The sequence below is a fragment of the Glycine max genome, chromosome 8 (assembly GCF_000004515.6).
Source record: "Glycine max cultivar Williams 82 chromosome 8, Glycine_max_v4.0, whole genome shotgun sequence".
In the NCBI taxonomy this organism is placed as follows: Eukaryota; Viridiplantae; Streptophyta; class Magnoliopsida; order Fabales; family Fabaceae; genus Glycine; species Glycine max.
In genome coordinates, this window is record NC_038244.2 from 45,731,666 (window position 1) to 45,755,249 (window position 23,584).

Genomic DNA, 23,584 nt, shown 5'->3' on the forward strand with positions numbered 1-23,584 from the left:
TACGATAAATATATTCATTCGTTACTGTTAAAAGAGACTAGTGACACATGTAGGGACGAATTTATTAGTGTTTTACACACTCAGGAAGAAAAATGATTATTTACACAAAATATAATTTAATATTGATCTTACTCTCCTTTTTTAATCGTTCTAAGCATAATATTACAATAAATAGACAAACAAACATACATAATAATAAACATAATATTATGCTTATTATTATGTTTATTTTAACTTATGTTGTTTTCCTATTTTTTTAAGTATCTACTGTAATGTTGTTATATTTGTAACGATTAAAAAAAAGAAGATGAAAATTAAATTATATTTTAGATAAATAATTATTTTCGTCTCTGAACGTGTAAAACAGTGATTCAATGTGCCACACAGACTTTTTCACTTGTCACACTTTTTTTTTTCATTTTCAAGAATTAAAAATTTAAATTTTTATCTTTTAAAAATAAATTTGTCACGCTTTACATATTGAAAGATCAAAATAATTATTTAACTTAAATAAATTTCTAAATAAATACTTGTGTTTCAACAAACAATTTCTTTTTCAATATGAACAGAAAAGATAACCCAATTCTTCAACCACAAAATATTTACATGTTAAAAATTAAATATTTGCACGTCTCCTAATCATCAAACTAAAATATTGCTATACTCATTCATAATAACATTGTCCCAACGATAATGATAACTCAATCTTTCTCCAATGATTGTCAATTAAATACTATTTAACCAGTAATTGAAATTTTGTAACTACGTATTTTTAAATAATTATAAGTTTTCACATTTTAATTCATTTTAAATTATTTATCACATTAAAAATTAGAATAACATTTATTTATTTATTTCCATTTATAAATTTTTCTATTAAATGAAATTTATATTATTTTTTTGATAATTTTATACTATAGGACTTGATGATTTTGTTCTATCCTTCTAAAAAGAATAATTATCATATATATATATATATATATATATATATATATATCATTATATATTACTTCTAAAAGCAATAGATGCATTTTATTACCTTTATTTACTTTTTTTCTTCTTTTTAAAGTGTTTCATTCCTTTTCAACAAATTTTTTTAAATGATATTTTATTTCTTTACAGCTAAAATTTAACATTTTTACATAACATTTCTTTGAAAAGTAATTATTTTTTATCATAAAAATTAAAATAAATAACGTAACATTAAAATAATAATAAAAAATTCCCGAAAACATTTTTTTTTGTTTAGAAAAATAAACTATTTTCAATTTCAACTGAGCTTAACAAAACAAACATACCAAATAACTTATTAGAAAACCTGTTTCCATTGCTTTACAATTATTTAAAAAATCGTATATTATAAAATTGATATACATAAAAAAAATTCCCCAAAAATACGACTTTTTTTTGTATTTCTTATTTTAATTTACTAATTTCTAAAATTATTCAGTGATAGATGATGATGAGAAACGAATAAATCATAAATAAGCAAAACCAGACAAAAAAAAAATCCTAGTAGTTAATAATTCAGTCTCCATCCAAAATCCAAATGTGAGGCTCTTACCTGATCCCTATTCCACTACCCTACACCTCCCCGCACAGTATTCTGAATTCTCTCATCACATTCACAGCGAAATTACGAATCATCAAGCAAACCCGCCAAAGTTTTTCGCGGCGCGTATCCGAAAATTTTCAAAATTTTGATTTTGCGTTTTCAGTTTTGAGAAACTTGAATTCAAACTCTTTCTTTCTTTACATTACCCTCAGAAATTTCAAAGAACTTGTCTACTCTGAGTGAGATGACCCATCGAAAAATCCCTTCTTCACAGAAACCATTCAACAACGCTGCTTAAATTGTTGTTACTATGAGAGAGCAAAACGTTGAGTCGTTCTACGCTAAGCTTCGCCAAACCGCGCTATCTTCTTCCTCTTCTCCGGTTCTCATTTTCCCCTCAACCTCCGATGTCGACTCTCTCTGCGCTCTGAAAATCATTTTTCACATCCTCGAATCCGATTCCATCCAATACGCGTGCTACCCTGTGTCGTCTTTTCATGAGATCCACAAATACACAAATTCCTCCTCAAACGACGAGCCTCTCTCCGTCGTTTTGGTCAATTGGGGCAACCACAGAGACCTCAGCAATACCCTAAACCTCCCCTCCAACGCCCGCGTTTTCGTCGTCGACAGCCACCGCCCCATCCACCTCCGCAACCTCAGCGACCAGAACGACGCCGTTGTGGTTCTCTTCACTAAAGAGGACGAGGGACAATCCGATCTTGCTTACGATTTCGACCTCACCACACTCGCCAACGCCGCCACCACCGTCGATTCTGATTCCGATTCCGAATCTGAGTCCGAATCGGATTCGGATTCCGACTCCGGCTCTGAAAGGACTGGATCTAGAAAAAGGAGAAAGAAGAACCCTCAGGATGATGATGATGGTGATGATGAAGATCCAATTAAGCTCTACCGGAAGCTGAAGAAAGGCTATTACAAATTGGGGACGTTTCACGGGAAGCCCTCCGGGTGTTTGATGTATGAACTCGCTGACAAGCTCAGGAAGAACACCAACGAATTGCTCTGGATCGCGTGCATTTCCCTCACGGATCAGTTTGTGCACGAGAGATTGAGTGACGAGAGGTACCATGATGGAGTCATGGAGCTCGAGCAGCACATAAACAGTTCTGGTAACCTGGATGCGGTTACTTCGGTTACTCTCAAGGATGGTACCAAGATTCGTGCCCCGAATTCTTTGCGGATTACTTATGAGGACCAGCCGAGGCTTATGTTGTTGCAGGAGTGGAGCCTCTTTGACTCCATGATGTGCTCCTCGTACATTGCCACCAAGTTGAAGACGTGGAGTGAGAACGGGATAAAGAAGCTGAAGCTTCTGTTCGGGACAATGGGGTTTGCTCTTGGTGATTGCCAGCAGAAGTTTCAGCACATGAATTTGGAGGTTAAGCGCAAGATGAAGAAGGAGTTTGAGAGGTTTTTGCCTGAGTATGGGCTCACTGATTTTTACTACAGGAGTTTCATTAGGACTCTCAAGTATAGTTCTAAGATTTCTGCTGCGGATGTGGTGTATGGTGTGACTGCCTTGCTTGAGTCTTTTGTTAGATCTGATGGTTCTTGTGCTTCTAAGCAGTTTGGTGTGGCCTATGATGCGCTGTCTTTGAACAATATTGACAACTTGAGAACTGGGATGCATCATGCCATTAAAATTCAGAGAGCAATTTTAAGGCAAGGGAGTGCTGCAATTACTAAGAATGGGTGTATAAGGAGTGGGAGGAGTTTCCGGTGGCTGAAGCTAGAGGATTCAAATGATGCTACGCTGTTGGGGTACCCGCAGGCTTTGACTAAGTTCTGTTATTTTATCATGGATGCTTTGCGAGAGAAGGGGGCCAAAATGAAGCCTTTGATTTGTGCTTGTGTGTCTCAGGAGCCAGGGAAGGTGCTGATTGTGGGGGTTTGTGGGAGGCCGCGTTTGGGTGGGGCTCAAGGCAATGCGTTTGGGATTGCGTTTAGGACTGCAGCAGAGGAGATTGGAACTGAGTTCTTTCATGAGTTATTTGAATCCTCATGGATTGTTCTGGATGCTTCAGCTGTAAATTCATTCATGGTTAGGTTGACCAAGAAGCTGTGACACTGCTGAATTTCTGATTAGAATTGGTTCTCCAAGGAAGTGTTTTCTCTGACCACAGTGCCATGCCTGAGATTGAGATTGCTAATAAGTTATGTGCAGTGGTTGATGTTGCACCAAAACATGACTCTTTTCCTAGTCAGTTGTATTATGGTTCATAGCATATTCATTTGACTTTTCTTGTTTTCCCAAATATGTTAGCTTGACACTTTCATGTAAACTAATGTTTTAATTCCAATTTGGATGTAACGTTGAATTGAAACAATGAGATCATGGATAAAGTTTGAATATCAAGTGCCTGAGTTTCAATTATTTGTGTTAGACTATGAGGTTAATATGTCTTTTGAAGTATTGCATTGCCTTCTACCCTAAGTTAATCTTCTTTAACAAAGGAACTTAGTAAGGATATGTGCAGAGCAGAAAGAGTTTAAGTTGTATCTTGTAAAAAATTGTCTTAGGGTGTTTTTCCAAGAATATTCAAGAAAAATTAAAGATCATGTATGTCCATTATGGCTACTACTGAAAACTCTAATTAAGCATCTTGAACTACAGTTCCAGGAAAGGGGTCAATAACTGATATTTCCTGTATTGAAGGTTTGAAAACTAAATAAATCCATTTCTGATGGTTATATGATCTGTTTTTTGATGTGAATAATAGGCTTGGCTAACCTTGACCCCCTGATTAATCCCATCAGGGAGGTCATCTGTGTGTGACATTTGTGGAGAGCCTTTAAAATTCCTGCTTCAGGTATGAAGCTGATGTCTCATACTATGATTCAATGTGCATATAATTTGTGTTATCCTTGTGTATTGTGTTGTATTAAAGCCTTGAACTGCTAGGTTTTTGCATCAACTAAGAAGGAAAATGCATTTCATCAGATGCCAGTTGATTTCATGTGTCCTTCCCTGAAATGTCTTCTCAGGGATCAACATGATCATATTTCGCTGGTGATGTTAGGTTCATTGCGAAGCTGTGATGGTGCTGAATTTCTGATTAGAGCTGGTTCTTAGGAAGTGTCTTCTTGAACTGCAGTGCTGTGTCTGAGCCTGAAATTACGAATAAGTGGTGTGTGGTGGTTGATGTTGCACCAAAACATGACTCTTTTCTCAAGGTTGTTATATGATGATTCATAGCATCTTCATTTGACTTTTCTTGTTCCCCCAAATAAGTTAGCATACTCTTTATGTAAATTGTAAACATATGCTTTATTGCAATTTGGATGCAATGTTTAATTGAACTGGAAGATATTCATGGATAAAGTTCACAATTGAAGTTCTAAATTTTCAATTATTTGTGTTAGAATGAGGTTGATCTTTTTTTTTTTTTTTTTTTTTACTTTTGAAGTATTGCAATGCCTTCTACCCTAAATTGAACTTGTTAATAAAGGAAGTTAATAAGGATATGTGAATAGCAGACATAAGTTCTATCTTGTAAAAATTATCTTAGGGTGTTTTCCCAAGAATATTCAAGAAAAATTAAAGTTCAGGTATGGGCATTATGAATACCAATGGATACTCCAATGAAGCATCTTGAACTATGGTTTCTGTAAAGGGAGTAGTAATATATCTTAGGTCTCATGTTCCAAATGAAACTTTTGGTGGGCCAACTACTTTGTTAATTGTTATGTCTCTTGCTACAAACTATCTTCTGGCCCTTGGTAAATTTTAGGTCTTTTTTCCTACAGTGATAACTTCCTTGACGATTTCCAACTGGACAGATTTGATCACATGGAGCCGCCTGCAAGCCTGTCAAACTTTGACTTTTGTGGTTATAATGAGAGATACAGACCTGCTGGAAGTGGAGTTTAGTTTACTCATTGTCATAATGGTTTCGAATCTCATCATATAATATTTGTTAAACTGCATATGTAAATTCATTTTTTCTGTGACTTTTATGAAGGTTTACATTTTGGGGTAATGCCCCCTGGAAGAAAACAGGTGTTCATAAATTGTTTAGAGCTCCTTTGCTTTGGTGTGGTGAAGAAAGTTCCTGTTTCTGTTTGGATCTTTATTTGGGGACCTTAGTCATGTTTATTATGTCTATTGATTATGATTGTTTTTGGCTTTTTGCTCTTGATTGTCTCATTGTTGTGAGTGCTAGTGTCAGCAACTGCTGCATGAGTTAGAGTGATTACATTTCATCCTCCTTTCTGTAACTGCTTCATAGTGGCACCATGCTTTTATTAGGAAAAAAGGTAAATACTGTTACATTCCAATCTCAAACTTAATTTAGTTACCCTGAAGTCCTGAACAAGCCACTCATATTGTATCGTTATTATTGTGATTTTCCACATTATTTCTACAGTAATTTTTATTTAACATATAACTAATATATGGCCAGCTTGCCCATTAAGATATGTGGATTAACATTTTTTTATGACTTAGGTTTTTGGAGTACATGTATGCACATCCATGAAATAATTGGAAACTGTTTAACATTCCCTTGGTTTCTAGGGAATTGAAGTCTAGCAAAGCTGAATAGTCCTAATGGATTATCATTATTCCAGTCTACACTTTCAATTTATTTCTATTAAATGTACCTCAATCTAAATTATTATAAGAGATGTTGCCGAGTGCTTCATAACTCAAGCAATTTCATCAAAATATTCTGTTGTTCAATGGTTCCAAATCTATCTCTATTTCACTAGTCTGTTCTTACTTTTAGCTGCTCTTTGTAATTGGTGTGATACCTGGAAAGGAGATAAGTTCTGTAGTAGTTGCAGACAAGCACGGTATTGCTCTGAGAGATACCAGATAGCTAAATTGCTTAAATGAGTTCATTAATTTTCTTTCCTTTAATTTGGCTCCTCTGATGTTCTTTCTTACTTTCAGTTTATTGATCGTGAGTTGGCACTCAGCATAAAATTGCTCACCAGCAGATAAAACTCTCCACCTGTTTGTGCACCCAAAACTGGAACCACACCTCATTGGAGTCTCATAGGTCAGTGGTTTAAGATTTGCATACTTTACAAGGGATTATTTGCTTGTTGATAATGTAATTAAAATATTAGTTACTTTTAGATTAAGTAAAAAATGATTAAATTAATTATAATATTGTGTATGCATACCAATCTAATCCTTAATAAAAAGGAATGAATGTGACAACATTTGAATTTGTGTCGGCAAAGAAACTGTAAGTCTTAACACGCTTGACATTTTTACAAGATAAACACAAACAGGTCATTAGAGGTTACTGTAAAATTTGGCTACTGGCTATTTAGTGTCTTGTTCGTTTTCATTTTGATATCATTAGTTCATTACCATACAGTTGAAAGCAACAATGTGTGGCCTGAGTTTGAGATCATCATCGGAAGTGATAGATACTGAATATATTATAGCTAATATTTTGATCTCAGAGAAGGATTGATGACACAATGAATTCACATGGGTAACTTTCAGCAATTATAGTTCATTTTTTTCATTAAGATTGTATTTATTCAAATATATTAATTGCTAATTATATTGCCTGTGAATAGGGTGATGATAATAAAAGCAAATAATGGAGTGCTGAACTTTGGGGAATGGCCTTATGTGCCCTTATGTTGAATAAATTAAAAAGATTTTTTTAGTTAAAAAAATAATTTTAGAAAATGGTGAGGTTTCTATAATTAAATAAATAAGGAAAAATAACTGTATTAAAATAATTAAAATAATGGTTTGAAGGAAAAAAAATAATTTATTTATTTGATAGAAAATAAAATAAAGTTTCTTTTTATAAAATAAAAATAAATAAATAAAGTAAATAATAGGTTGTGAGTACCCTAACTATAAATAGAGACATGTTAGGTCAGTTTTTAAACTGACGATAGACTTTACGTCTCTTCTTCTCAGTTTCGTTTTCTCTTTTTTCCTCTCAAAACTCTATTTTTTTTTTCTCTTTTTTCCTCCTAAAACTCTCTATTTTTCTCGCATATACTTAAACCTGTCTTAGTAAAACAACGATTTTGGACTCATTAACCGTTGGATTGTCGTGATATTTCAACACCAAGTTCGCAACTCATTTCTGAGCATTCTCACCGTTGAAAATTGTGAAAAAATGTTAGAGCTAAGAGAAATGTCTATCGCATTGTAGCTTTTTCTTTTTCGTAGAGACTCAAAACCTGTCTAGTAAAACTACGATTCTAGACTCGTTAACCATTGGATCATCGTGTAATTTAGACATTTGGTTTGCAATTCAATTCTACACACCTTCACCTTTGGGATTTGCGAAATAATATTCATAGAGAGAGAAAAGTGAATTGCACGAAGATAGTACAAAATGAAGACTTTAATCGTTTCTCCTTCTCTCTAACGTTTGAAAATCCTATCAGAGCAAATAAGAGGAAAAACTCAGGGAATCTCAAGAAATTGCTAGAAATGCCCGTTTAGAGGTAAGGGATGTCTCCATCGCAATTAGAGTTAGAATGAACATGTGTAGGGATCTCTAGGGGATCAAATTGGGATTTATTTTGGGATGTTTATTGAATTATAATTTTCCTTTACACTTATAAATATAATATTGTTGTGTTGATTGACTAATTGATGTCCTAATACGAATTGGTTGATAAACTTGAGTGCTTTTGGTGTTTTTATATTTTTGACCTATAATTTGATTCATTGATTTTAATATGATTGTGTGGAATTGTTTGAAGGGTTTTACTTCCCATATTGTGAGAAACATTTTGTATAAACTGTTACATTGAGATTATGAAATTGTGATTCAAATTGTGAGTAAGTGACAAATGAACCTGTGATGAATGGTGAAATACATGTGTATTGAGATGTGTGTATTGAGTTGTGAATTGTGCAATCACACAATTGTAAGACTCTTTAAGGGCGACAAATTTTTGAGCAACGAGTATTGTGATGAGATCCACTGTGGGGACCCAACGAATTTAATCACAAGTGCGATGTGATAAATTTTTTTTGAGAACAATTAAGGAGTCATGTGTATTGCATAGTTCATAGGTAAAGTGTATATGATTCATGAGGTGTGATAACATGTTTAATTGAGATTATATCATTGTGATTGAGATCGAATGTATGTGAAAAATTGAGTATGTATTGACTTGTAATATATATGTGCATTGAGATGTTGTGTGCATTGAATTGTAGTACAATCACACAACTATAAGATCCTTTAAGGGCGACGAGTTAATGCGCAACGAGTATTGTGATGGGAATCACTGAGGGGACCCGACGAGTTTAATCACAAGCATGACGAGATAAAATTATTTTGAAAAAAATTGAGGAGTCGTATGTTTTGTACAATTCATAGATAAAGTCTGCGTGCTAAAATGTTTTTTGGGTTGAACTTGAATCAGGAGGAAGAGGCCCTAACAGACTCTTCGGAGTGTAGGCCTTGAGGGTAAATACACCCGGTTTGAGTGCTCCTTTCAGCTTGTGCCGATCCCACATGGTTGGAACATTCTCGCAAAACAACGTAACCCCGATTGGTCTCCCTATGATTTTACCTAGTGAGAGTGACCTGACTTACTAGTGCGTGGTTTGTCTTGTCATGTACTCTTAGGCGCCTGACGAGATTTTTCACTGACATGTACTACATTGCATATAGGATTTAGTCTTAGTGTATCTATTGCATAACACTTGTGTATTGATCGATATTGATTGATTTAGTGATATTGTGTTTTGATCCTTGAGTATATGAATGAATGATGTGAAAATAAATAAGACGTGTTGTGTTGTGATGTAATGTTACGCGACAAAGTGATGGAATGACGTGAGCACTATGTTTAAGTAAGTTATATTTTGTTTATATGATATGTATATCTACATGTTGTCTTGTTTCTCTTTATTAATTAGGAATGTGATAACTCACTCCCCGTGTGCTGTTTGTGTTTGGATCTCATGATGATGTTGAACCTTGTGTTCATGGGAGCAAATGGTTAGGTGAATAACTATGAAAAATCTCATGCTAGAGGACACGGGAACACGATGCTCTGATAGGATGTGACATTGAGGTATATGTTTTTATATTAATTACATGAAGTCTTGAAGAACCTTATTTTGAGACGAGATGGTTTATTATTTATTTAGACAAGTTTTATTATGATGTTAAAAAAATAAATGTGAGTCTTTTATCCTTTTGAAAGGTTTTTATTTAAATGTGTTTTAAAAACTTTTAATTAATTTTGATTTTTTATTTTTTTTATTATTAGTATATATGTGAGGGGTAGGAGGTGTAACCTAGTATTTTAGAGCTACCAACCTTATTGAACGTGCTCCATTACAGGATGTTATTGGTAGTTAAGAGAGAAGTAATTAGTTAAGTGTTACTTTCCATTCCGTTAGGATCAGTTACTTTGTTAGAATTTGTTAATAAGCTCAATAAATAGAGCATAACTGTATATGCTCATAGTCAATTTTTCAATATAATTCCTTTTTAGTATTCTCAATCTTCAAGCTTCTTGTTTCTTCATTCATTCTCCATCTCTGATTCCTAGTATGCTGTATTTGTATAACCTGATACCAGTTAATGTTGAAGTAGGTGGTATGGAAGTTGGAATTTAGATTATGCATATCTTAATTGCCCACAAAATCCGTAATTATATTAAAGGTGCATTTGCTTTGATAATCATATTCTTATGACGTGAGGTAAAAATCTTAACCATGGACAACCTGATTGGTGGTATTGATTTTATCAAATATAATATTGTCGTGCATGCATGTGAAGCCTATTTGACTTACAAACACGAACATGGGAGGGTTCAAGCTTATTTATTTTTCACTGCCATATAGTGAAATTTCTGTTTTTTAGTTTTTGGGCACAAATTATAGGAATGTCTTCATTTTACTTCATCAATTGAGGATCACGGCAAAGGATTGTGTAATATATATATATATTTTTCTCATACAAAAATGAATAAGCTATTATTAGCATTTGTTTGTTTGTTTTACTTATATCAGGAGTGCTGACAATACTCTTTCAATATAACCAAGTATAGGTTCTTTTTCTATTTTCGCCTAGAATCCTTGTTGTTTCGATAATTATTTATTGTTAGAAACCTATCTGTAGACGTGATTTTGGAATAAACAAATTTTCTGAAGGGAGAAATAGAATTTAAACGTAAAAGTCAATGACACCATAGAAATGAAAATGAAGACGGATTCTGCTGTAAGTTCTTTAAATTTTTTCTCAATATACTTATAATATAATTGCGGTTTTTTTTAACATGTTTCTTCTTCTGATTTGAACAGTACAATTATCCTTAAGTATTACGTTATAATTCTTTTCTTTATATGAGATATTCTTGGATGGAATCAAACTCAACATCTCATTCTCACACACAATCACTTGTGGATGCACGTTGCTTGTTGTGAGGGTAACTTCTCCCACAAAGTAAATATTTTTACTTAAATATATTAAAAAATTGTTGTTTTTTCATCGTAAAAAAATAAATATTGCTCCCGTAAAACAATTTGTAAGATAAAAGAAAACAAAAATTGAAAGAAAAAATAAATTGATATTAATTTTACTCTTTTATATTTGTTAAAGTTTAAGTATTTTGGTTTTCTTTTTTATCATAAGATTGTGTATCGTGTTGTGTAAAAATTTATAACATTTTTCGTTTATATATATAAATTATTTCTTTGTCCCACTAAAAAAAATTATGATCCGTCATTGCACACAATCATTAAAAAATTGACAAATGATAAAATATAAAGAAAAGTAAAAATATTCTTCATTTATTAAATTTAATTTGATTTTATCTAATAAGAAAACAATATAATTAATTTTCTTTAATAAAATTTTAATATGTTAAATGTTTATAGAATGATAAAAATAATGATTTCTCTTGTTATCTTTTGTTTATGTGAATAAAATAAAATATATAACCCACTAACCAAAAGAGAAGTTTTATAAATATATTTTCTATGTATTAACATAATTTATTATTATAATTAATAATTTATTTTACAATTTATTAACATAATTTATTAATAATTTCTAGAATGTGGTGCAGCAACATTCTAGAAGCAGAATCCACGAATCCTCTGTGCCGTTAGGGGCTGTCTCCATGTTAGCACAATGACCAAATTCCTCCAAGGCATATAATGTCAAAATCTGTTAGAATTTGTATCTAGAATTTGCAGTAGAACATATATATATATATATATATATATATATATATATATATATGAGGATATGTAATTCTAATGGGCAAGCAATATAATCAAAAAATTCCTCTCCTTAATCTCCCTTTTCTGGAGGTCTCCTAGTCCTCGAATTCTAGGAACCAGTGAGCAGAACTTTTGCTCATAACAACTTGGTGCTTTCATTAAACGAATTAACATATGGTCTAGCAATAACAAAAGTGCAAAGAAGGATGGTGGGGGAGCATAAAGGTCAACAAGAATTGACAACTTCAAACAGAACATGAACTCATTTAAGAACCTACACATAGACCAAGGAAAAATTTATTTCTTGAAACAGTTTGTTATTGAATAGGATCAATTTGAGTTAAGCTACACGAGATCAACACAATAAGACTAGAATCACAACCAAAAGAATTGTATAATAAATCTTGTATTTCCCAGCTAAATACAGACAAATCGAGTTATAAAGCGTGGCAATTACATAACAAAATAAAAAATAGATAAACAGGACAAATCACAATCTTCCACACAAAGTGTCTCTATTGACCAAAAGACAGAGGAAGAAAAAGGCAAAAAATTAAGACAATTGTTCTTCAATGATTTTTTTCTAGGAAGACAGAGCCTTGAATATTTACAAGTGCTACACACACCTCATGGCCATTCACAACACTATTTTTATCTCTTCAGTTCAGATTATAATTCATGCTTCACATAAATCATTTTTTGCCCCAGCAAAAGCAGCAACTCTGTACAAGCAAAGATAAAAACAAAGAGAAGCAATGAAACACCAGTATGGTGATGAAAATTCAAGTTACAGATGTACTGTACAATCATTAAACAGGTGTTGCAGGCATACCTGAGCTTTGTCGTTGGCACGTTGATTCCGAGCAGCATATTGTCTCCCATTAGGTGTGCCTGGCACGTGTCCAGCCCCCACTTGTTTCTCTTCCCGCACTTTGTTGAAAATGTGAGTGTAGCCATCAGCTGATGCAGGGTTGCTCTCATCCCACTCACCAAACTTTGGAACAGCAGCACCTTCATCAGGCTGCCAAATCAGAATGCCACAAATCAGAAATTATTTGCAAAGGAATGTCTAATAAAGACTCCAAAATGAAATCCTTACATATTTGCAAAATGATCAATCATTGATGCAATATTCATGATTTTTACATTTCATGCCACATATAAAATGGGACAATTAGAAAACGTACAGTTTCATCCCCTCGGTAAGATGGTCTCAATCGGGACCTTCCTGGGGTACCATGGCTGCTATCATATGAATTTTTTCCTTCCCAAGAAGGACTATCTCTGCCAGGGGTTTTTGCCTGGCGATGAAGGGGTGAACGGTCAATGTTGTGCTCAGGCCCAGTACTTTGTCTTGAAGGTCTTTTACGGTTGTCAGCAGAACCTACTCCATGACCTCGATGGGAAGAATCACCGCCACCATGGCGAGCTGGAGAGTCAGTAAATTGTTTAGGATCACCATCCTCCCTACTCTTTTGTAACTCATGTGTTGTTCTCACTGATCCCTTTCCAGATGGATCCTCTGAATGAACTCTGGGTTTTGAATGGGGTAGGTCAGCAGAAGAAACTATGTCCGAATTTTCCTTGGTGTCATTTGGATTAATCATCTTTGAACCAGACTGACCTTTCTGGGCTTTGTCAGAATGAGCTGTGTCTAAAACGTTGTCTTCACTCTCCTGATTGCCAAACTTTGGAACATTAGAATGTTGCTGTCAAATAGAAACATTGAAAAGATCCTATCAATTAACTGATAAGAGTCTTAAATGCTAATGGATGTCATTCCAGTATCAAACTCACTTCAGAGTTATCAACAGAGAAAAAACAGAGAAAGGAAACAAAAGACATGGCTCCTTTTGATTTTCTTTGCAATAAGGATCATCTTTACATACTGCAGGAGATTCAACATGTTACAAGGTTTTTCCATTGCAAAATGGTAGTGTTCTGAAAATGGCGGCACTCAACAGTAAATATACCATACACTGGGATATATTTCACTTTGACTGTAAAATGATAGAACACATCACAGAGGATACCATCCAATTCAATTTAAGTTTACGAGATTTCTGCTCAGAATGTGTGTATATTGTATAGATGAAGAAAGAAGCAAACAAAAAAGCACCTTGGTGAAGCATAGAGTACTACACTTTCCCAAAGCAAATGCAATTTTAAACATTGAACTACAAAATTCTAGCATCTCTATAAGCACAGTAAATTACTACAGGCATTGCACACCCACAAACAAAATTTCTCCATCTACTTGTTTCTCATCCATTACCAACCATCAAAATCCCCAAATGGTGGAAGGATTATGCAGAGAAAAGCTCCAAATAACCTTTTCCAAATCGTCCATGCAACTGAACAATTCAAAACATATTAGAATGGATAATCAAAATCAAAAATTGATAATTCCATATTTTAGGATATGAAGTTTTACTTGCTCCCCAGTCTTGTAAGTGGCAAAATATTATTCATGACCTATGTAAAAACAATAAAGAAGATACCATGAAAGTACCATATGAAAAGTCTTTTTTTTGTGAATGTATGTGACTAGGGAAGGAGGCATGGAAAAATGGAATTCACAGGGATCAAATCCCCCAACCAAAGAATAACTTCATCTCTAAGGTTTGCACATATTCAAGAACATTGCCAACAAACAGGTGCCAAAGAAGCAAGGCTATTATTATTCTATAATTACATTAATAACATTATATAACCACCCAGGATCTTTCAGAAGGTCTGATAGAAACTCAAAATACAAGTTTTAGTGCTGTTGTTATATAAAGTTATAAATAATTTTCTAGGTCTAATCTTTATAAAAATCTCTTCATCCTACAAGGCTGATTCATGAAAATTTGCTTGTTGAAATTCAAGTTTTAGTGCTGTGTTATTAAAAGTCATAAATAATTTTCTAGGTCAAATCTTTTAGACAGTCTCTTAAATTCATCCTAAAAGGCCAAATCCTAAAAATCTGCTTGTTGAAGTTAGTTCAATTATATTTTCATAAAGTTCAATTTAGATTTCTTGATTGCAGTTTCATAAAGCTGGAGGTTGTTCAAACCAGCATACCATGGATTTAATTTACAAACCCTAGATTTAGTTTACAAACCTAACAATTTCACTTCAACAGATACATATTTGCAAAATCATTACAACTTAAATCACAGAAGCATTATTCATCTTCACTCTCATGAGTCTCATCTCTTCCATCAGACCATCCATTATATATTAAAAATTTGTTGCATACACTGATACCACTGAAAGTTACCAACTAACTGAAAGTCAAAGTCATATAATATAAAGCAGTAAATTCCCCGTCAAAATTATTATGCTGTCAGTTGATATTACATAAGAGTCATAACTATTTGGAAAAGCTGAAAAGGTCTTATAGTGTGTTTGGATAGCACCAAGAATCAATTCTACTTCTCAAAAGTCAAAATCAAGGTGGTACTGTGAAAAAGTAGAAGCAACTATTTGATGCTTTACCTTCACCATGAAAAAATAATTGATTATTTCTCACCATTAATCTATTCCAAACATACTATTAGTAATCTTCTTGGGAAAGAAAAGATCAAAGGTGCCTTTTACTTTGTTTAAAAGGCCAAATACATTTGAGATACAGCTGACAATTGAATTATCCAGATCTGCAAGTATGGGTATTAAATTAAAAAGGCAAGTTGGTGCTACAAAGCTCCAGACATGGTGGGGTCCAGGGAATGGTTTACCCATTAAGGAAACAAAAAAAAGATGGTTATGTTGGATGGAGCTACTTTGGAGCTAGGATCTGTTGATCAGTGTGAGTATTAAATTAGTGATTAGTCTATTAAAAAATGCATTATTAGAGGGTTCAATTTCCCTAATCACCTCAGTGATCTTACCATGTTCATGCATTATGTTGGACCACCACCAAAGTGGAGAACTTTAACTTCTATTTTCTTTTCCTTTCTGGCTTTTCATCTTTAAAAAACATGTTATGTTATATTAACTATAGCATGGTTTTTATAAGATTGTGAGCCAACTATGAGAAAGAAATTAGCAAATTAGATAAAGTTCCTATTTTCTTTGTTATGCCACTGGATCATCAGATCCTAGCTCCAAAGTAATTTTATCCAGCATAGCCTTTTTTTTAATGTTAATAGTTGGTAATTTTGGTTGTCTTTTTTTTGCTTACCTGAACAAAGTTGTAGACAGAGCTTTTCAAAGTTGCTCAGACATTTCTAGCAAATATATAAGGCCTACTATAGTTATTAATTTTTGCAAGAAATAAAAATCATAGGCTTCTCAGGCTTCTGAATTAACCAAGATTGGTTCATTGCCTCATTTTGGACTTGATATATAAGGATAGGGATACAAAATATAGGTGAATTAAAATGTGTAAATTATATCACACAATACTTTATAAAAGCAAACTTTGATGGGAAGTGGGAAAAGCAACCATTCAGGGCATATGCTTCCCCCCTTTATATATAGAATATTAAAATATCTCTAAAACAAATTTAAAAAAAGAAAAAAGAAGTCTTTGTTAGTTTGTTATTGTTGTTAATTTGTTAATCTGGATCCCTAAAATATGCAGAAATTAAAATCCAACAAGATATAGCTCCATTCACTCAATAACATAGCACAATTCTATAATATCAGCTTTATTTTTATATTAGTTACATGTTGTCAAGTTTTTAGTTTTACTATTGTTAACTTTTAGACACAGGATTGAATGTGCATCACCAACCTGTACTAAATTAAAAAAAAAATACAAATAGCAGACCTGGTAGTTTTTCTATGTTAATTCAACCAAGATTTATATTTAAGAGTAAGAATTCTTGTTTTTCCGATGATGCTAATAGTAATGCACACACAACTCAGAACTGGGTACTTGATGCAACCTAAAAAAATTAAGAAGTAAAAAAATCCATGAAAACAAAACAAATGTATTCCATAAGGCTAAGTTAAAAATTCAACGCAGCCCCTAATTTATGAGGCTAGTTTCCACCATAAACTCAGAAATCATACATGTTTAAATGAATTGCCTAATGATCACAATCAGCAGAGAAATAATGGGATGGCAAAACAGAAAAAGAATCAAATTTTGCCAAACTGTATCAAAGCTTCAGAACATGGAAGGTATAAACAGTAAAGAGAAAAAAAAAAGAAACAAACTAAAAATAAAAAGGAGACACACTTAACAAGAGATTACAACATAATGCAAGAGATTGAAACTCTGACTCCCTACCCTTTTCCTCAAATTTTGTCAGCAGCAAGAGAGACACACAAAACAAAGAAAAGTGAAAGATGAGAGAGAAAATTGAAAGAACTCACAGCCATTCTTGCTAAAAAAAAGACACTATCCAGAAATTGTAGAGATGAATTGTTGAAGGAAGTTGAGATTTTTCTTTGAATCAGAGCCTGGAAAGGTGAAAGCTGAGATAACCCAACAAGCTCTTCCACGGACTGCAAAGACCCCGTAAGAGAGAGAGAGTCGGAAGCTTAGAGAAAGGTTTATGAACCACTAACCGGGGCCACCGGTAATGTTTGAACATTTTCTTTCTCTCTGTAAATTCTATGTTTCTTCTGCTTCAAAGTCCTTCTTCTCCTTCTAGAGTCGCGGCCTTCACATTGTTACGTCACTTAAATATGTTTTTCATTCTAGTAATTGTTTTTTTTTTTTAAAGAATTTCATTGTAAGTTGATTTTTCAAATTTTGGTTTTTATAAGATTGTGTTTTTTGAATTTTGGTTTCTAAAAGTAATTTTAAATTTAAGAAATATATATCTTAATTCAACCATGTCTACTTTGGCTTCATATATATATTGAATTTGTGTAAATGTTGACCAAAAGAAGTAAAATGGGTTAATATGAACTCAAAGAGCTATATAAAAATATGAGTTAGTTCAGCTTAATTCATTTTTCACACTTCATCTGATCCATTTATTTTCAGAGCTCTAATCAATTAGATGTGATAAATATGTAAACTATTTTAAAATCTTATCATCACATGTCATGATCTTTTATTGTATAAATTTAGGATTTGAGAGTTTTTTTTTTCTAAATGCAAGTTTAAATTATTTCATCTAAATTTCTAATTTTATTTATTTATTTATGTATTACCATTTTGGTTTAACATATGTTAATATTAACATTTAAAATATATTTTTTGTTCACTATACTGAAGTAGTAAGTTATTAATAATGTCTGCACTTTATCTATACTTAATAAAGTAGTTTTGTTCGCTAGTCGTAATGTGGAGATCTTGAATCGAAAATGAAGTGATTTTTGCATTTTACTGAAAAAGAAAAATTGACTGAAGACACAAACAGAAGACATCACATTCACACAGGCGGTGCGCTGTTGACATGCTTGACCGAGACTCAGTTCAATTCGTGATTCGTCACTTTTTTCTTGACACACCTTTCTCAATGGACCAAGCCCATTTTTGGAGCCTACGCATACACACACAACACAAACCCTCTATACCAAAAGTTTCTTCTTTCAAAAGGGTTTATTTAAAGACCTTTCCTTTACCAAACTTTGTCTCTTTCTACTTCAGCCATCTCTTCTTCTGCCTCATCCTGCGCCAGTGGAATTTTGAGCCTTTCCCTCGAAATCAATGCATGTAAAGACTCAAGCTTTGATGCCGCATATTGGTTTTTCATTTGCACATTCATGTGGGTCATTGTGTGCTTCTCTTAGTTTCAGCATAGTGGCAAAATGGTCTGTGTTTGTTTGATTTGAGGGTAGTAGCTTTGTGTTCTTTTTCATATTGAGGCATGAATTTTCTTGTGGGGTAGATTTTGATCTTCAAACCTTAAGTGATAGCACCCCATTTGGCAAAAGTGAGGATTTCAGTGAATTGTAGTGAAGTGGGCATTTTTTGTTTTTTGAAAAAGGCAAAAGGATGATTCAGTTGTTGTTCTTGGTGATTTTTGTTGAGGGGGTTCTGGCATTTCTTTTGTTGGTGAAGATAGGACCTTTGAGAGATCTTGTGATAAAGAGCCTGGATCAGTTGAAGATGGGGAAGGGTCCAGCTACAGTGAAAACCATTGCTGGTACCATGTCTGTGATTCTTCTTTCAAGTCTCATGAGCATTATCAAGATCCAGAACAAAGGTGCTAAACTCGGTACTATGTCGCCCATGGATCAAGTTCTATGGAGATCTCACTTGCTCGAGGCTTCACTCATGGGTGTGTTCATACTCCTTTCATCTGTGTCATTTGCATCCCTGTTTATTGTTTTAGTACACTTTATGATTTTTCTTAGTTTTGAGGCACCAAGTGTTGCATAGAAGTGTTGATGTGCATTTTATCTTGACCTTTCTATAGTCCGGGCTTCAGTTGAAGAAGGGTGTCCTTTGTTGTATGATGTTTTTAAAATTGATTAGTTTTTGATAAATTTTTTGGCTTGCCATTTATGTCAGTTCTAAACTACAAGGATTAGCGTTAATGCACATGCTAGTTCCTAAAAACAATGTTTTAAATTGTGGTTGTAGTTCTTTGCAGCTGTTGTAGGTTGATGTGGTGATACCGCGACCACATCTGGTTATGTGGTTGGCTGGTGATTTAAGACCTTTCATGACAGATGACAAAATAATGTGCTAGGGTGTTGCAGGTCCATGGTTTTATTCTAATAGTTTTTCTCATGCAATGAAAATGTGTGTGTAGATAGTAGAAGAACATTCTTCTGCGTATGGCTTTTGTGGTTGGTGGTATCTTTCTTTAAATTGATGTGTCAGGTTCACCAAAAATGGTCGAATTTATTAATATCTCTGTATAACTGTTAGATTTGAGCTCTGTTATTGAACTTGTTCTAGAAAATGTATTTATAATCTCTTCAATTTACAAAGAAACTGAAAAGGGATACTGGTCATTATTAAGTTGCTATTAGAAAATTGACATACAAAAGGTTCCTTTTGTTTCATTACTCAACATAGTTCTGATTCTTAATCTTTCCGAATTTAACTGTGTCTTATTTGGTGCTCATGCAACATGGTGTTATGTGTTGTTAGAAAACCCCCTATTAGGAAGTTCTATGTTAGGTGAGCTAGGAGAGACAGTTAGTAGGACCTGGAAGAGTGTTTGGAATTTGGATACAGAATTTTAAAATGTCATAAATTTGGAATGCAAAGTAAGTCAATAGAAAACAATCAAATTTCATTCAATTGTAAAATAACTTGTTTGGCTTATTAATCTTTGGATGGACTTTGCAGAATAAATACAATTTTTGTTTTTTTAGCTTGTTTTCTATCTCCTCATTTTCTCTCTCTGCCACACCTAACATCCAACGCCAAGCATTGCAGCAGCTGCACAACTGCTCCAGCCTCAGTCTGATAATTACGAGCAAAAGGGGAAAATATAATACCATTAATAATTGGCATAATTAATACTAAAAGGAAAGAAACTTCGTCGATTCAACAAATTCATTGAGGATGATGAAACACTGTCGTCTGGCTGCTCGGTGGTGATCCTCGACTGGCTGTGGTGTTTAAGCTCAGGGAGATGATTGAGGGAAACTTGCTGGGAATATTAGATTCTCTTCGTTGTCAGTTTGTTTTGAATCTCTTCATCGTCAGTTTGGATTCCGTGGAGAGATGGTTGCTAGAGGGTTGGGGTTCTGGCAAGGAAGGTTTGCCGGAGAGAAGCCAGTGACAGACGGCTGGTGGAGGGTTAGGAGAGCAGGCCCAACGAGATGCTTCTTCTGTTGAGATGGAGATGGAGAATGAGGAATTTAAAAATTTCCCCTATTTTGGTGGGATTTAAATTGAAATTCCTAATTTTAACAAAGAATTGCATTGCTGCGAATTTCATTGAATAGTAATTAGAATACCTTAAAAAATTACGTTACTCTCTTAAAGTGTCTTATCCAAACACAGGAGGAGGGAATTGTAAATTTGCAATAGGAGAATAAAAATGGAGGGGGGGGGGGGGTGTTAGAAGAGGATGGTTGTCTCATGAATTCTCATTGTAAATGGATTAGTGCTCTCATGTTCTTCATATGATTAGTTTTATGTATAAAAGTAGCAAATAGCCTTAAAATCACTACTAAAAGTAAACCTAAATTGACAATGCATAAAACTCATAAATCACAACCTAACAGTTCCAAATATATAAACATAAGATTGGAAAAATGCTAGTTGTAAACATAAAGAACAAAGAACACAAAGGCGTGTATATGAAGTTGTCAAACGTTTCCCACTGGTAAACATTTTCAACCAGTGTGCAACAGTAGCACAGTGAACAAAACAGAGTAGTGATTGTTGGGAAGTCCCACATCGCCTGCCTCAACTTTTGGAGTACAGTTTATGTATTTGTCGAACAACTTCACTTAATGTCAATTGGTTTTATGATTAAACCTAACATAGTACTAGAGCCTATAGCTCATCTTCATGAATCACTACCTATTTTGATAGGCTCACTTGTTCTGGTAAACATCTGTGGAGGGGGTTGTTGGGAAGTCCCACATTACCAGCCCCATTTCTTGGGCAATTGGTTGTAAGATGAAATCTAACACATAATTAATAGGTTTACATTTAAAAAAATAATTTGTGTTGGCTTTAGTCGAGTCAACACCTTCATATAGGTCGACATACTCTAGTATTAAAAACACATTCATCTTTTTAACTCAGAAAAAAAGGTGAATATGCAATGTGTGTGTGTGTGTGGGGGGGTGGGGGGGGGGGGGGGGCGGCGGGGGCGGGGGAGGGGGAGGGTGTCTTCATGTGTGCTATACTTTGGACATTAGGTGTCCGAGTGTCCATGTCGCATTTGTGCTCTGATGAACTCTGAACAAAAGAACACGATCCCAAGTCCAGAACAGAACTATAGAAGAAGCTGGTCAGTCAGAGAGGAACCTAGATGAACTCAGAACCAAACAAGACAAAATGAACAGAGTGAGACAATGAAGATAAACCCAGTAATCCTGAATCTTGAAGAGAGCAGATGAAATGAAAAAGCGGCCGAAAATGAGGCAGATTATGCTGCCTTAGAATTTACATTTGATGGGTTAAAAAAACAGGATGGTCGGGTCAAAGTTTTTTTAATGAAAAAAAGGGGTTTCATGAAGCACGTTAAGATCGTGCATTTTAAGCGACCTTACATGTCAGTTCATTTGATTCCAAAGTTCCCACAAAATGAGCTGCTACATGGAATCAGGATTGCCCAGCCTTTAGAAAATTGTAACAAAACTAACAACTAACATTTGCTGATAATTTTTTTTTTTTGTAAAATTGTTCAGTGTTACATTAAAGATTGTGATTTTGATTTTTGGTGGCAGTATTGAAAACAGCTGATTAAGCAGTGTATAGAATTGAATAAGCTGAAACGGGATTTTGGTTGAATGATAATATAAAACATCATTTAATGGTATTATTGGTCTCATGCTTCACAATAGTCGGGTTGGAGAAATATCCATGAAGGTCAAAACATAATTAGGATGATGTAATGATACCAATTAATGCTTCTTAATGTGTGGCAAGTGCTTGATAACAAATACTATTATATGGGTTTTCATCTATTGGCTTTTGTACTGTGTTTTTAGTTATAGAGTTGTTTGTAGAAATTTCAGAAGTTCTGGTCTGGGGTTTTTTCTGTCTTGTGTTACACTTCATCTTAAAATATGGATAAATATTATAGGATAAGTATTGGAAGTATCTGCATCTGCTGTTGTGATTTTTTGCTTACTTATTTTTTTGGTAGAGATGTGGTGTTTTAGTTTCCCAATTGCCACATTATCATATGTGTTCTATTCTTCAAGTTTATTCTGTACTTGAGTTCATAATAAGCTTGATGCCTGTCCAATCTTATTTTTTTTCTAGATCTTGTCAAGTTTGATGCTGTGAGGACACTGGACACCAATTTTCTTTTATGTTTCTTAGGGCCTGTTTAGTTTAAGGAAATGATTTTGTTTTCATTAATAGTTACAAAAATCTAAACAGGAAATAAAGTGACACTTTTGTAGTTATTTGTGAAAACAGAAAATGAGACAAAAACATTTCCTGACACCGAGCAGACCCTTAGAATAAGCATATACATCTTAAAACTATATTAGCTTGGTTTAAATGAATTAATATGATCTTGCAGGTTTTACATTATTCCTTGGATTCCTAATTGATCGTACCCACCATTATCTTCAAAAACTTATTAATTTAAGGAGTAATGCGGGAGCTTCAAAAGAAGAATTGGAAACCTTAAAAAAGAAACTGTCCAACTTAAAGAAAAGGATGAGAAAGCATCCAAGGAGATTAAACAGCTAAAGGAAGAACTTTCATGTCTGTCCAAAAGTTTGGAAAAGATTAAATCGGAATCTGAAGAGAAGGATAAGAAAGTCGAGACCGCCGAAGCACATGTTGCTTCCCTCCAAAAGCAAGCTGCAGATCTACTACTTGAATATGATAGACTCTTAGAAGAAAACCAAAACCTTCAGGCTCAAACACTGGGACATAAGAGTTGAGGAATGACTGAGATGCATTGATAAACAAAGTTTTGGGGTGAGACTTCATTAGGACCATCCCTAGTTTTGTTGCAAAATCTTTATTTTGGAAAAAAAAGAGTACTTTTTTGGTCCTTTTCGATATTGCAACATTGACCAAAAGAACTCTCTGCTTAAGTTTATAAGTTTTACAGTTCATTTTCAGTTTGTTCAAAATTTTGTTATTGGATCGTCGCTTTACAATTGCCCCATCTAGTTTTTGTTTTTGCCCCTTCCTTTTATTGTTTGGATGAATATATTTTAGTTGAAGGATTATTGGCGGGACAAATACTTCTCAAGAATTAGGAAAGGGTTTGTTGAATTTCAACCTAATAATTGTGCCCTGGGGTGCATCTGGCCATTCCATTTTG

The 23,584-nt window shown here is 33.9% G+C and overlaps 2 protein-coding genes, 1 long non-coding RNA gene and 1 other non-coding gene across 6 annotated transcripts; 3 read left to right on the plus strand and 1 right to left on the minus strand.

Annotated features, from left to right (window-relative positions):
• The first annotated feature begins 1,653 nt into the window (after positions 1-1,653).
• On the plus strand, positions 1,654-3,931 carry LOC100777346 (cell division control protein 45 homolog). The gene has a single exon (XM_003532230.5). It carries the CDS (start codon positions 1,866-1,868, stop codon positions 3,642-3,644), a length of 1,779 nt encoding a protein of 592 aa, XP_003532278.1. The 5' UTR covers positions 1,654-1,865; the 3' UTR covers positions 3,645-3,931.
• An 8,203-nt stretch (positions 3,932-12,134) lies between these two features.
• Positions 12,135-17,357, minus strand: RIN4d (protein). 3 transcript variants are annotated; one of them, NM_001248323.2, is made up of 4 exons: positions 17,073-17,357; positions 12,950-13,471; positions 12,595-12,783; positions 12,135-12,484 (listed from the first exon to the last, which is right to left on the minus strand). In NM_001248323.2, exons 1-4 carry the CDS (start codon positions 17,076-17,078, stop codon positions 12,455-12,457), a joined length of 747 nt encoding a protein of 248 aa, NP_001235252.1. In that variant the 5' UTR covers positions 17,079-17,357; the 3' UTR covers positions 12,135-12,454. The 3 variants fall into 3 exon arrangements, with proteins under 3 accessions (NP_001235252.1, XP_040873518.1, XP_040873517.1); XM_041017584.1 differs by having other exon boundaries at positions 12,153-12,484; positions 12,950-13,438; positions 17,073-17,352; XM_041017583.1 differs by lacking the exon at positions 17,073-17,357 and adding an exon at positions 13,560-15,366 and having other exon boundaries at positions 12,153-12,484.
• Positions 15,366-17,040, plus strand: LOC121175213 (uncharacterized). Its single transcript, XR_005892447.1, has 2 exons — positions 15,366-15,555; positions 17,009-17,040. It is a non-coding gene; the product is annotated as an uncharacterized lncRNA (long non-coding RNA).
• A 147-nt stretch (positions 17,358-17,504) lies between the features above and the next one.
• LOC100526877 (B-cell receptor-associated protein 29) lies at positions 17,505-23,449 on the plus strand. The gene is made up of 2 exons (XR_005892444.1): positions 17,505-18,934; positions 22,826-23,449. It is a non-coding gene; the product is annotated as a B-cell receptor-associated protein 29 (transcript).
• Positions 23,450-23,584: the final 135 nt, after the last annotated feature.

What these genes read in the sequence shown, in the direction of transcription:
- LOC100777346 (XM_003532230.5), top strand. Translation starts at nt 1,866, where the DNA reads ATGAGAGAGCAAAACGTTGAGTCGTTCTACGCTAAGCTTCGCCAAACC.
- RIN4d (XM_041017583.1), bottom strand. Translation starts at nt 13,607, where the DNA reads ATGTCTTTTGTTTCCTTTCTCTGTTTTTTCTCTGTTGATAACTCTGAA. An exon ending in TCTCTGTTGATAACTCTGAA is followed by an intron (nt 13,472 to 13,559) that starts GTGAGTTTGATA and finishes TCTATTTGACAG; the next exon opens with CAACATTCTAATGTTCCAAA. An exon ending in CTTACCGAGGGGATGAAACT is followed by an intron (nt 12,784 to 12,949) that starts GTACGTTTTCTA and finishes CTGATTTGGCAG; the next exon opens with CCTGATGAAGGTGCTGCTGT.